This window comes from Crassostrea angulata, chromosome 1, assembly GCF_025612915.1.
Source record: "Crassostrea angulata isolate pt1a10 chromosome 1, ASM2561291v2, whole genome shotgun sequence".
Taxonomy (NCBI): Eukaryota; Metazoa; Mollusca; class Bivalvia; order Ostreida; family Ostreidae; genus Magallana; species Magallana angulata.
The window spans coordinates 1,704,923-1,720,427 of record NC_069111.1 but is presented as its reverse complement, the minus strand read 5'-3'; the positions used below and the strand labels follow the sequence as shown (position 1 = coordinate 1,720,427).

Below are 15,505 nucleotides of genomic sequence, written 5' to 3'. Positions count from 1 at the left end.
GAAAAAAATTATGGTTATAGATTCCTTGATAATAATCCCCTGTCTAATACTGAATCCCTTGTCTGATACTGAATCCCTTGTCTGATACTGAATCCCTTGTCTGATACTGAATCCCTTGTCTGATACTGAATCACAAGTCCGATAATTACAATATCACCTAGTCTCTTGTTTTATACTGAATCCCTTGTCTGATAACAAAATCCCTCATCTGATGATGAGTCCCTTGTCATACGATGAATCCATTTTCTTACAATGAATTACTGGTCTGATATTGAATTTCTTGTAATATAACAAATTCCTTGTCTTATAATAAATCCCTTGTCTTACAATTAATCCATTATCTTATAATAATTATATCTCTTGTCTAGCAATGAATCTCTTGCCTTATAATGAATCACTTGTTTGCTAGTGAATCTCTTGTCTGATAATCCCTTATCTGACAATGAATTCCTCGTCTTATAATAAATCCCATTTCCTACAATAAATCCCTTATATGGCAGTGAATCTCCTATCTGATAATGAATCCCTGGTCTGAAAATAAATCCCTTGTCTTACAATGAATCCCTTATCTTATAATAAATCCCTTTTCTGATATTAAATCCCTTGTCTGATAATGAATCTCTTGTCTGATAATGAATCCCGGGTCTTGTAATTAAACCCTCGTCTTATAATGAATCCCATTTCCTACAATAAATCCCTTATCTTGCAGTGAATCCCTTATCTTATAATAAATCCCTTCTCTAATATCAAATCCCTTGTCTGATAATGAATCACTGGTCTTTTAATTAAACCCTTTTCTGCTACTGAATCCCTTGTCTAATAATGAAACTCTAGTAGTATGATATTAAAATCCTGTCTGATAATGAAACTCTTGTCGCATAACGAATCCCTTGTCTGATAATAAATCCCTTATTTGAAAAGGAATTCCTGTTTACATAAAATAAAAAGGCCAACATTTGCCATTCTCAGCATCATTGGCTATAGTTTAAGTGAAATAATATTGAATGAAGAACATGTAGATCATCAACGATAGATATTAATACATGTGTGTATCTTTATTGAGTACGGTAAGTGTTTTTTGCCTTTCATTTTTTTTTTCAGATTATGAATTTTTATTTATTTCATTTCCCCCTTTTTTTGTAGACCAAAAAGGGGAGTTTGATCAAGAAGAAGCAGAATTCTCAAGAAGTGGAAGTAGAGGAGAATGCTGAACGTAAGTGTTTCCATGGCAACACATGCCTTGATATGGTTAAAGGAAAAAACTTACTAAAGCACTGGCATAAAATTTGTCAACAAAAGGAATGTACTTTATATGCAATCTTCATTTATCTGTTCTGTGTAAAAATCAAAATTCTTCAAAAGAGGTCTGAGGAGGCATGATCAGCAATTAATTTTCTTAATATTTCATACAGTTAGATATATTGTAATAATTATATTGAAAGAAACGCAGGTTAGTTGCTATGGGTATTCAAAGCTCAGATGAAAAACTTGGCAAATTTTAACTTTCATATGAAAAGGTTAGACAGAATAACATATATATGCTATCAAAAGTAAAATCATAAATCTATTTTGACAATATTGTTAATTAATTTGTAAATTATAGAAAAACATATTATGTGGTTAATCAAATTTGTAAGGAATCTGCCCTGGTATCTTCTGAATAATTTTGAAATTTTGAAAAAGTGATACTTTTAAAGCCCAATTGGATTGCTCTGGAAAATTTAAAATTCCTTTAAATGTTTTTAAAATTGTATAACATATATGAAAACAGATACCCATTCCTATAGAAACAAGGTAGAAAAAAGAGGAAATTGAAAAATCATTAGTGATTTTAAAAGGCTAGGTTGCATTATTGTTTTTGACAGATTTTTTTACCATTTTGTTATTCCCACAACTACTGAGTGAAATATTATAACTTTTGGAATACAATGTTCTTGTATAAGTTACCATGGTAACATTCATAAAATACCAGTATAGATTTACCCATATTTTTCTTTCACTTGAAAATAGAAACATTTTTGCTTTTCACATTTCACTGTACTTATTTTAGACTGTTGTGACTTCTTAATAAAATTTGTCCAAAGAGTAGCTAAAACTGTCATTTCTCCATTTCAAACCTTTATTACCATGGCAAGGAGGTCACATTTAGCAAAAGTTTAAGGATGTTGTGCTTTATCAATTTTAAAGAGCATCAAACTAAAAAAAAGTTAAGGAATTTTGGCAGAGATTAATGAGTTAGAATTATATGTTCATAAAATTGGATGGTCAGACCAGTCGACTACCGGCGCCAGATACCTCAGTTGGTAGAGCACCTACCTAGAGATTTTGGGGGCCCGGGTTCGAATCCCGGTCCGGTCTGTCATTATTTCTCCCATCCCGTTACAAAAATATAAATGTAATTGTATATCATTGTTGAATATTACAGCACATTGGTTTAACTATAGACAATAGCTAGAAGATTAGGCAATGACAGGCCTCTCTTTGCAATTAGGCTAAGTTTTTATTAACCTAGATATATATTTTTTCTTTTTCTGAGAACTTTGTCCATCTATTGACAGTTGTAATACTCAGTGGAATAGAAATGACCATCATTACATGCATTAACAAATTCTATATATGGTTGGTTTATAAGAGTTCTTCCTTTGGGAGACTCTCTATTCTAGGAGGCTGCACTGGTCAGTTGATGAGATCTGTCAAGTACTGACAGGATGTGATGGATATTGATACAGTGCTTTAGTGGTAGATAAATGATGGTTAAATATAAAGTTACATTTAACTTGGGAAATCTCAAAGCCCTCAAGCCTAGACTGATTCCATTGCCAGTCTGCACACATATAAGCAAGGAGTTTATTTGTACATACATCAGAGTGTGGGGATCAGATCTTGATTTCTTCATCATTGCTGATAGTTTTATTGCTCGGATTGTCAGAATTTAATCCCTATGCGATTATCTTAATGTCAGTAAATGTAACCTTTTTTATCAGATGAACCTACAAAGACAGAAGATTTTGCTCCCATGACCTTTGTGCACTTATCAATTTTACTCAATTTTTTAACTTAATTTGAAAGTAAATAATCTTTTTCCCAGTGAATTCTTTTTAATCCAATGGTTCCCCACAGGATCTAATTAAGAATTGATTTGTGTTTTAAAAGGGAAGATTCCCATACTGTGATATTGAAGAGGTCCCTGTTAAAGCTATCAGAACTTTGACAACCATCATAAAGATTTTGAATGTTTTGTGATATTTTGAGTCGGTAGGAGTCTATAAGTGGAGTGAGCATCATAAGTACGTAGGTAGTGATGACGCACAATAACGCTGGAGAAATCATTTAAATGTGTTCGCCTCGGCAGGCTAACCCCTTCAGTTGCTGGCACAACTTCCATAATGTGCCGCTAATTTTTTCAGACCTCGATCGTCTCTTTGTTTTGTTATGCATCGTTTGCTATTCATAGAAAAGGTACTCACCTTTTAAAAAAAAAGAACCTGTAGAAAAAGGGTTCTCTGCCTGTCCTAGCTGTCGGCGGAACATTCGGTGTATTCCATAGGTTAATCTGGTTTCTGACCCCATATTTATTTATAAGTAATTCCTATTCATATTATGACTTAGCTGACAGAGAGAAGGACAAATTTACTTTGACATTTTGGAGTGTTTCCCTGGCAGAACTGCCATTGTCTGTAACAAATAAAGTCCCTTCTCTCCATTGTTGACACTTCAGTAATTAAGGTAATAACGTGTTTCAGACAGTTTGTACTGGTAGCTAAAACTGTAAACACAATATCAGCCTCCACTGGTGCTTTTAGTTCAAGCCTATAAGAATAAACCAAAGACTAAAATTTTCAAAGTGTGGAAGAATTGATTTTCCTATGGTTCAAGCCCATTAAAGTTAACACACTGAAAAATGGAAGAGATACTTTTCTTCTCAATTAATCCAATGTCCAGTGTCACATGTAAGTTAGGGCTTATATTATGGGGGTAGGAGTTGGGGGTTAACCATTAGCTAGTTGTCATCAGAAGTTTTGGGGGTGGGAGTCGGGGTTAACCATTAGATAGTTGTCATCAGAAGTTTTGGGGGTGGGAGTCTGGGTTAACCATTAGCTAGTTGTTATCGGAAGTTTCGGGGGTGGGAGTCGGGATTAACCATTAGCTAGTTGTCATCAGAAGTTTTGGGGGTGGGAGTCAGGGTTAACCATTAGCTAGTTGTCATCAGAAGTTTTGGGCTCTGACTGTCCTTGAGGTATATAAAGATACAAGACCCTAGTGTAACAGACAATGACCAGATGAAAGATCATTTGACATGACAATTTGTGGTTTCTTTATTCATTGAAAAGTTTCCATGGATATCATTGTTGAGTCAACCCATGTGCAAAATCAAATGTTTATTGTGGAAAGAAACGCAACAAAATTTATTATTGGAATGACTACTGTGAGTAGTGTCCACAAATTTATGTATCCTTGAAACTGTGAATTTTACTAAATCTAGGAATATTGCTGTCCTCTGATTATTGAAAACACAGTACATGTATCAACTTCCCAACATGTATGTATCACAATGTGTGAAAAATCAGCTGTCTTCAGGTTTATGAAGAGTCTAGCAAGTGATCAAGATATCATAGCTTCAATAAATATCTTGATTGATACACTAATTGAAGAAAATTTCTATAAAGATCTATATAATGATATTGAAACCCAGAACCACATCAAACAAGCACCTGTTTCTGATTGTGCACTCTCTCTCTCTCTCTCTCTCTCTCTCTCTCTCTCTCTCTCTCTCTCTCTCTCTCTCTCTCTCTCTCTCTCTCTGCTGTCTGTGTTTTCTCCATGCTGAGCAGACTGTGAAACATTCTGTCTGCAATGAGTGACAAGTTCACCACTGTTGATTTCTAGCTGGCCAGTGTCTGTTAACTGTTGATTTCTAGCTGGCCAGTCTCTGTTAACTAGCTGTTGAAACAGCCTCTGTAACAATGGTAATAAGAAAAAAAAGTCAGGTGAATGTCCCATACCTATGGTTAGATGATTGAATGATGAATTCTGTTCTTTGATATCGAGCTCTAGTTGTAAGGTCAAGATCTCCCACATGAAAGGAGCATACAGGTGTCTGGACTTTGGTACATATGAATTCTGTTTATCATGCTTAATAACTACTGCTTTGCTAAAAAAAATGTTCATGGCATAATTTCTTTGTAAAAATAATGAACAAATGTGTTTAAACTGTCATTTCAATGATAAAATAAAACAAGATACATTTATCCTAGTCTGACAAATTGAATGCATCTGGATTGCCTTAAACTTACCACCCAGATTTCAAAAATAATATTAAAATAAGTTCCAATACATGCACGGTATCTATATTACTTTTTAACATGATTTTAAACCATAACCTTAACCCTGATTTAAAATGGAATGCAAATGAAAGATTTCAGTTTTTAAAAATTGGTGTTGTTTTCATGAAAATGGACTTGGGAGGTTTATAGGTTTTAGCCACAGGTGAAAAATGTTTAGTATGTGTAAAGGACATTTAAATGTTGGAATTACTATAACATAGGCTATTTATGATTGAAAAAAAGTTATCAATTGTTGCTCTTGAAAACTTATCTATAATTTGAACTGATTCTTAACAATTGGGTTAGGATCAGCATTGATTTAGATAAATTAGCTATTCATTGTATAAAAAAAATGAATTGCTGTTTTTTGAAACTTGTCTCACTAAATTGAATTTTTAGCAGGGGAGATTGACCCGGTTTACAGCCTGCTGAAGTGTGCAGCAGACCTTCCCAAGGCCAGCAAGCCAAGCTGTGGGATCCATGCGCAGTGTTCCGGCCACCACTCGTCCGCCTCCACCAAGGGCGAGTCCAGCAGTACGAGCACATCCAAGACAACAAGCCCCGCCTCCTCAGGTAAGCCACACCCACCTGTAGACACTGACACCTGTCAATCTATAGTGATGGCTGTTTGATAGCATCTAGTAATGAGTGTTGGGTAAGCACCCATAGCTAGGTATTTTGTAAAGAAAAAAATACTTGTTTTTGTAATTCAATTAATAGTTGTATTTACATGTAGTTGTTGGTAAAGTAAAATTTAGTGAAATTTCAACTCTCTAGTTTGTACCATGGAGATTTAGTCATAGTCACATTGCAGTTGTATTACTCTGTTTTCAAAATCAGATGATCAGTTTGATACCTGGTAATTCATTAGCTCGGGTGTTATAGCAGTTATTAAGTAGTTGTAGTTCGAAGTATCCCCAGGCATTGTCAATATTATAATTGACTGATTCATTTTCAATCTAAAAAACAAAATCCATTATACACAAAAATATAGACACTTATACATTAAAATAACATCTATGGGACCTAATACAATGAAATATTACTTCACTGAAGAATTTAAATCAGTTTGCCAGAATACTTATTGTGTGCTAAATGTTGTTGAGCGCTTACTGTCTACTCATTGTGTATAGAACAATTCTGTCAAGTATCTGATGTCACTAACAAACTAACACTTATTAACACACATATCAGCTCTCTTTTTAACTTGTTAGGTGTCAAGGAAAGAGCTCTACCACAATGAGGCCTTGCCAATCAGGGATCTTCTACAAGCTTAATTGTGATTGGCCGATATAACACTTCTTACAAGCAAGCTGATTGGCTATATATAAATAGCTAATCTATGCAAACCTCTCATTGGCTGCTTTCATTTTGAATGTTGCTTGGAGGAACACTGTTGTTTATCATGTCTGATAAAGTTTGATATCTTTGAATCTATTTGTAGATACAGTTTACTGTTAAAAGATTCTTGATAAGCAGTTTGTTTTTCAAAGCAATTTGTTTTTCGAAGCAATTTGTTTTTCGAAGCTATTTGTCATCACTTGCTCTCTGTTGGAAATCTACTAAGATATCCAATTGACTTTAAATCAAGTTGTACACTTTTATTACATTGTTATTTTGTTTTGCTTTACTAAGCTTAAGAGCATTTTTTCATATGCTTTCACACTTTTGCTAAAGCTGCACTGTCTATATATTAAGCTTATAACTTTTTCTTTTTTTTTGCGACTTCCTTTTTTCAGCTTCAGCTTGGCATTTGAATTTTTCTATTGTCAATATGAATTAACAGCATATTTTAAAAGAGTCGCTGTTTTAAGACAGACATTGTTTTTGACAGGCCCAGCTGACCCAAGCTTAGGCGGTGATTTCAAGAATTACTACAAACAAACCTGCCCAGTCATCAAAAAGCAGAGCTCTTCTCCCTTCATAATTCCTTTTTGACCGCGACCTTTGACCTTGGGTCACTTCCTGTCTACACTCGGTTACTTCTTGCCTACACTTGCCAGACCTAGGCAATCCTCATACATTGCCTGGTTTACAATGACAAAATGGCTTTGTTACAATGTTAGAGCCAAAGTCAACCAATTCCATTGTGAAACTAAATTTATTGTGATTTAAAGCTATTTCTAACAAATTTTTCTAACAAAATATTTCTAACTGTATATTTGTTAACAATCTTTTCTCCCAAGTTTTTAACTAATTGTTTATCCGAAGTTAATTTAACTTTTTTCTGAGAAAAGATTTATGACATTAAATTATGGTATAGTCCAACAAGATAAGACTACTCTCATCTTTCTGATCGAAAGTATCAACAACCGCCAAATCTTCTGGGTATACCTACATACCACAAATAACAAATTATCAGCCCAAAGTTATCAGTAAGCCCCAAAGTTTGTAAGTAACACACTATACCATTGGACAGTATTGAACATTAACTCTATATTGTTGATTCCGTTAAGTCTTTTTGTCATCTATGACTGTAACCAACTGTAATTATGTGTGATATTTGTAACCTTTTTGTATTGTAATAACCCCCTCCCCTTTGAGCTATTATATCGCCCTCCCCTACCCTTTACTCCCTTCAGTGCATCCTAGAACATTCCTTTCTGACGTTTAACCCTACATGGTAATTTTTATTGATGGTTTTCCATTAGGACCACTTTGTGGCTATGTATTGTTTACATTTAGCTTTCTTGTAGATTGACAGTCTTTTATCTTACCTTTGTAAGCAACATCCTGCTTTTATGAAGTTTTGACATTGATTGAACTCTGTAAAAATTGTCTATACTCTTGTTTTGAAAGGCAGTAATAGCTTGACCTACTTTTTATATTGGCTTTTGACACCAATTTTTTTTTGGTTGATTGTTTTTGTTCTGGCTTAATTCATTTCAATTAAACAGAAGTAAAATGCACCGGCTGTTTTCTTTTCAAATTGTAAAAACTTGCTGCTTTCTATTTTTAATTTTTTTCTTAAGTCAACTGTTAAAAGCCAGCAATCTGTTTTGTAATTTACACTTTGCTAAATTTCTGCAAACATTTCTTCTTTTATTTTTACCCTGTAAAGAAAACACTTATCCATTCTGTGAATGAGAAATAAAGAGATGAAGAACAACAGCTTTATTTTCATCTCACTTTTTGTAATTTTGACAATGGAAATTATATACCGGGTATTTCTTTTATGGGTCCATACAATTTAGCTTTCGTAATTAAAAATTTTTTGCAATAAAACCTGAAATGTTACAGCCATGTGTTGAGAAGATTTTGTGGCTAATTTTTCTATGTGTACACGTTATACTGCTCTGCCGCTGTTGTATTGACTTTCATGTTGAATTGTCATGTTGTTCAAATGGGATTTTATCAATCCTATAATGCCCTATCTTTTTTACAAACATTTTCCATTTTTTCATTGTTGTTATTTCTATATATATATATGTATGTAGATATTAATCATTTTCAATCAGCATTTTGTGATAACATTAGTGTGTAAAGAATTGTTTTTGTTTGACTTTGATATTACACACATAGATTTATTATTGTCTGCACAGTACCTTGTTTCTTACTCTGAAATCAAGTCAGAACTTTTGATGTAGCCGTATTTTTTACCATAATTGATCCTATTACCGTCCCAAACAGTGAGAAAGCGTGTATCGGCAAATTTTTTTGTGTTGTAATTGATCCTCTTGTTAATAAATTGATATACCGATGTCATATGCGGTAATATTTTGGACCCTGCGAAATATTGATTACATATACTTTTAAATCAGATGTGCTGTTTTGAATCAATTCAAGAACTACCTCCTTTTTGAAAAATAATGTATTATATATTAATTGTTTTGTCATTAAAAGAAAAAAGTGCAATGATGCTTGGTTACTGGTCAAAAGCTTTTGATTGCATCACTTTAGGACATCAATAGGAACAAGTATGGTAATCTAAACTTGATTTTGATGACTTAACACGTTACTTCAAAGTTCTTTGCTCTTTTTCCTCTGTTATGGTTCAAGCATATATGACAAATGTTTTACTAGCTGTATTGCTTTTTTTTTGGTTTAATTACCAGCCCTGTATAACTGGACTCTTCTGAGAGGTGCTGTATTTGCTTAATTTAGCAGTATCATTTCAAGTGTTAAAAAATCAATTGTAAAAAAACGTGAATCTTATACTTATATAGTCACTGATTCAGAAGTCACAAAAAAGTTATGCAGTAAAAAAACCAGAATAATTCTATTTCAGCATCGAAAAAGCACCCACAGAAAAAAACAGTTCTACAGTAATTTGTTTTGTTCCTGATGGATGTCTATAGCAGATGTTTTGTTGTTGTTTTTGATATTTTCTTAAGATTTTCTTTTATTTCAATATACGCCTTCCTTTATAGGCATACAGATCTATGACTCTTTGAACCTTTGACCTACCCCACCCAGGTTAACTTACTGGGAGGGATGGTGAAGGGGACAATACACCATTAAATTAGTAATTGTACGACTAATGTTGTCCGTGTAGAATTTAAACAAGAAGAATCAAGTTACAGCTAGAAGCATTGTGTGTGTCACTTGTTCTCAATATATTATTTTTTTTGTCCTTACTATTGATTATAGAACATTAAATCTTTGTGAAAGTGATAGAAAACAAGTTTTGTCAGTGAGGTTGATACACTGTAATATGACATTTGTTGGTCTAGTAATAAAGACAATATACTGTAATACATCTTCTGTTTCTCCATTCTGGGTCTGGCTCTGTAGCCATCTTAATGACTCTCACCTCGGTGACAGACTGGAGTTTTATATCGGCCAGCTATTGCCTTTGTTCTAATTTCTGGCTGTCCGGAGGCAGGGTTCCGTTATTGTCACATTACTGCTGGGCGCTAATTTCTGTGTCATGTTGGCTTTGTCCCACGCTATTATACTTATTGGTATTACACTTATTGGTGTTATACCGGCTCTGTGCGGTAGATAGGAGATGAGATTCTGGCTAGACAACGTTATGGCTAATCAAGCTAGAGTCATTCCAGTGAAATATATTGAAAGTTAAGTAGTTTATTGTCTTTCAGTTCAAGAATGATAAGGTCTAGTGGAAGTTCATGAAAGGTTTCTGTGACACTAAAATAAATACATTATTCATAAATGGTAATAATCAAAGTACCATCATGTGCGACGGTTCTGAGTGATACTCTATATTAGCTCTGTGAAGTTTCTACATTCTGTTTGTAGCAAGCCACAGTCCGAAAAATCGGCGAAAAAAGTTGAATTCTCGCATGAAAAGTTTTTCGTTGGACACCCCTGAACCGTCGAAACATCTGCTGGCAATCGACGAGACGACAAAGAAAAAGAGCAGCTCCTTTACTAACACATGTTTTGGAGGTGACTTTATGTTAACCAGTGCTAACTCTTTGTTGATGTCTTACCCTCCCTGTCTTATCTGTTTTCAGCCATTCCTCTTAATTAATCATCTAGCTAATTATCCCTTTTCCTAATTACAGTTATTTCCTGGCTGTGTATAACTGAAGCACCCTTTTAATATTGTGGTATATTATTTGCAAAATCTTAATATGATTTGAAGTAATTTGAGCTCAGTATTATTCTAATCAATTTTTGTGTGTGTGTAATGTAGAGCTATTAATTCTAACTACCTATCAATTTTAATTCTCTCAGTATTAATTTGCAAAAAGATTAAAAAATTAATGTAACACAACAATTTTCATCATCTTGTCTGTGGTAAATCTTTTTCATATCATAAGTAGGATGACAAATTTATTTGATTTATATGTACAAGCTTAAATCAAGAATATGAATTGAAGAAGGAAAAGGGGTGACACAAGGGATTCATTAAATGTCAGATCCCCCTCGTAATGATTTAGAAATCGATGCCACTACAATTCTCAGAGCGCCTAGAGACAAGGCTTACTTGTAGATGATATTTTTCTCTCTGTCAACTTTTAGTTGTAGTCCTTTAATTTGTAATAAATCTTAGTTCATTTCTGACAAATATTATGTAGCTTTACAGTTTTTTTTTCTCTTAATGATATTCCCATGGCTTTTGATGATAAAAATCTCTATTTTCTCTCTTTTTGTCTTGACTTCTTTTTCCTAAATCTGTTATCTCCCTTTCTCCAATTGTTATATTAATTAATTCCCTTTGACTGAAGGCGACTGTTTTGCCCTTTTTTCCTGACCTTTGGCAATGTTGTGAGTTATCCCCCTTTGTGATCTGACTTCTCTTTTCCTACATAGGTCCACTAAATTCGCGGCTGGCTCCAGAGAATGTAGGTAAGTACCCTGCGGGCGGGCTCCGAGGTCGACCTGCCACTCGGGGTCAGAAACATGATGCATGCCTTTTTTTTATCAACACAAAAATAAGCAATTTCAGTATTATACTCCACATCTATTTGTATGCATTACTCGTTCATTATTACAGAGATTATATATGTACTTATCCCCAATTAAAAGAAGACAATTGTTTTTCTATAGTCTTTCATCCTGGTTAAAAGCATTCATTCTGATGTATATTTTGAGATATTAATGAACTTGCGAATTAACTTACCGATAAATGCAACTCAATTCATACAAGAATTAATTGGCTTCACATGGAACAGTTTAGAATGCTTTCTTATAAATCAACTGGCAGTTTATAAGTCATATGGTGCCCCAACCCAGTTTATATTCATAACAATTGGGTAGGTTACGAATTCATTACTATAGTAAACTTTTATGCCTACAATTTCAAAATGAGTTTCAAAATTATTGAAATTAATATCTTTACATAAGTTAACCATGATTTTCAGGTAAAAACATTTAGACAAGTTTTGTAAATTAGAAATATTTTACTGAAAATAAAGAAATCTTAAGTCACCTTTAAATAGTATCTGAGATGCAAAAAATAGTGTTTTTGATTATCTAATACGACATATCTTCCCTTCTTCAGTAGTATTTCAGACAATATACGATTCACATTGTTTTACCTGAAAACTTATCAATATACATGCACATATGAATTTATTACACTGTTTGAATAATAAGTTGATTGGAAATTAAATTATATTGCTAATACATCTTACAGACTTGAACACAAGCAAAATCTCGTTAATCACTGTGGATGATTACAGAACCTTACAGGAACCATGTATATATTTGACAAGTTGCCATGACTAGGCAAAGTTTTGCTATAACCATGAATTTGCTATGTCTGTGTTTGTACTAAAGGAGTTTTACTGTAGAAAGTTTAGTTCCTTCTGTAAGTGTGTAGCCTGATTGAAGAGGCATAATTGTTTCAATATTGGTTTCCATCTAACGCTAAAGAACTGAAGAAATAATAAATGGGAAAAAGGTAGCATCATAAACGATATCATTAATTTAATTGTTTAAATTGTCTGTCTCATATAACAAAAGATCATAAAAGATTTTCTCTTGTCGGTTTACAACACACAGCTATTAATCTGTAATTTGTTTTTCTTCAGGACCTTTATAATTTAACCAAACAGAAGCATGATAGAAGTTGTTTTTATCTTACCCTTGAAAATAATCGCCTTTTTATGACAACAAATAAGGAAGCTACTACAGAACATTGATAATTTGATAGCTCAAACTTATCGAGCCGTTTAATAATAATTCACAAATCAGGTGGAAGTAGAAATATTAAATTTGATTTAAGGCTTAATGCACTGTACATAGTACGTAGTTTAAATTTTCTAAAGGCACTCCAATTTACTGAACTGCATGCAGCACCAATTTCTACATTCCCTTAGTTTTACATCACTGAACACAAAATCAATCATCTAGATGCATTCCTAACTTTCAAATCATAATTACCACAGTGTACAGCTATTTCTGGGACAAGTTATCATATAACGTGCATAATTTAAATTATCGTAAATGGCAATGCATTGCATGTTGTTTGTGAAATACATGAATGAACGATTTTGCAATTCTTGAATTATTCATGTGTCAGTTAAAGGATGAAATTATTTCATTTTCCATTACAACACATTCAGTTGAGAAACACCTATCATAGAAATATGCCAAGAAAAATATGATACTATAAACAAAGAAAGAAAGTTATGTACATGTATATTTAAACAATGATGTATATATTAAAAAGATTTAATGATTATACTGAACATAGAAGTTCATTATTTTGTAAGGATTATAATAAAATGTTTATCAAACATGATTACAAAAGATAATATTACATAAGATCTACGATTGCATTCTGTAGAGTGACAAATTTTGATGATAATGTGTCTTTGCTATAAAATACTTGTATATCCAAAAATGTATTGTCTAAGTAAGATTTACACCTGTGACCTCTGACAAATTGAGTGTAACCGTTTTATTTGTAAACAATCTTGCCATTTGTTTTAAACAGGGTCCACAAGCCCCGATGAGAAGTATGTATTTTCAGCAGCAAATCTACGCAAGAAGTTTGCTAGTTCCTCCAATCGAGCGAGTTCCCTGGAGCTGGAGGACAAACTGAGCTACACTCAATCACCAAAGGATTCCCCAGTAAGCACCAAATATAACTTGTGTTTGGTTTGGGAGATAGATCTACAAGTGGCGGGTCCTTTGTTAGTTACTAATATGTGATTGATTTGTAAGATAGATATAGGACTGGGAGATTCCTAAATAATTAGATAAGTTGTAATGGCTAGTTCATGAGATAGATCTAGGACTGGGGGATTCCCTAATTAGGGCTGTCTGTGATTGGTTCATGAGATAGATCTAGGACTGGGGGATTCCCTAATTAGGGCTGTCTGTGATTTGTTTATGAGATAGATCTAAGACTGGGAGATTCCCTAATTAGGGCTGTCTGTGATTTGTTCATGAGATAGATCTAGGACTGGGGGATTCCCAAATTAGGGCTGTCTGTGATTTGTTCATGAGATAGATCTAAGACTGGGAGATTCCCTAATTAGGGCTGTCTGTGATTTGTTCATGAGATAGATCTAGGACTGGGGGATTCCCAAATTAGGGCTGTCTGTGATTGGTTCATGAGATAGATCTAGGACTGGGAGATTCCCAAATTAGGGCTTGTTGTGATTGGTTCATGAGATAGATTTAGGACTGGGAGATTCCCAAATTAGGACTGCCTGTGATTTGTTCATGAGATAGATCTAGGACTGGGAGATTCCCTGATTAGGGCTTGCTGTGATTGGCTCATGAGATAGATCTAGGAGTGGGAGATTCCCAAACAAGGGCTGTCTGTGATTTGTTCATGAGATAGATCTAGGACTGGGGGATTCCCTAATTAGGGCTGTCTGTGATTTGTTCATGAGATAGATCTAAGACTGGGAGATTCCCTAATTAGGGCTGTCTGTGATTTGTTCGTGAGATAGATCTAGGACTGGGGGATTCCCAAATTAGGGCTGTCTGTGATTGGTTCATGAGATAGATCTAGGACTGGGGGATTCCCAAATTAGGGCTGTCTGTGATTTGTTCATGAGATAGATCTAAGACTGGGAGATTCCCAAATTAGGGCTGTCTGTGATTGGTTCATGAGATAGATCTAAGACTGGGAGATTCCCTAATTAGGGCTGTCTGTGATTTGTTCATGAGATAGATCTATGACTGGGGGATTCCCAAATTAGGGCTTGTTGTGATTGGTTCATGAGATAGATCTAGGACTGGGAGATTCCCAAACAAGAGCTGTCTGTGATTTGTTCATGAGATAGATCTAGGACTGGGGGATTCCCAAATTAGGGCTGTCTGTGATTGGTTCATGAGATAGATCTAGGACTGGGAGATTCCCAAACAAGGGCTGTCTGTGATTTGTTCATGAGATAGATCTAGGACTGGGGGATTCCCAAACAAGGGCTGTCTGTGATTGGTTCATGAGATAGATCTAGGACTGGGAGATTCCCAAATTAGGGCTGCCTGTGATTGGTTCATGAGATAGATCTAGGACTGGGAGATTCCCAAATTAGGGCTGTCTGTGATTGGTTCATGAGATAGATCTAGGACTGGGGGATTCCCAAATTAGGGCTGCCTGTGAATGGTTCATGAGATAGATCTAGGACTGGGAGATTCCCTAATTAGGGCTTGTTGTGATTGGTTCATGAGATAGATCTAGGACTGGGAGATTCCTTAATTAGGGCTGTCTGTGATTGGTTCATGAGATAGATCTAGGAGTGGGAGATTCCCAAACAAGGGCTGTCTGTGATTGGTTCATGAGATAGATCTAGGACTGGGAGATTCCC

General features: G+C 34.4%; 1 protein-coding gene across 6 annotated transcripts in view; it reads left to right on the top strand.

The window, feature by feature from the left end:
• Nucleotides 1–15,505, top strand: part of LOC128185726 (nostrin-like) — a 67,003-nt gene that overhangs the window by 47,246 nt on the left and 4,252 nt on the right. For 3 of the 6 annotated variants that reach the window (XM_052855374.1, XM_052855365.1, XM_052855382.1), the window contains exons 12-16: nt 1,144–1,213; nt 5,724–5,897; nt 10,527–10,676; nt 11,547–11,582; nt 13,678–13,814. In XM_052855374.1, the coding sequence (XP_052711334.1) occupies nt 1,144–1,213; nt 5,724–5,897; nt 10,527–10,676; nt 11,547–11,582; nt 13,678–13,814 (567 nt within the window). The remainder of the gene's footprint in view (nt 1–1,143; nt 1,214–5,723; nt 5,898–10,526; nt 10,677–11,546; nt 11,583–13,677; nt 13,815–15,505) is intronic. The other 3 variants (XM_052855389.1, XM_052855399.1, XM_052855409.1) reach the window with 3 other exon arrangements.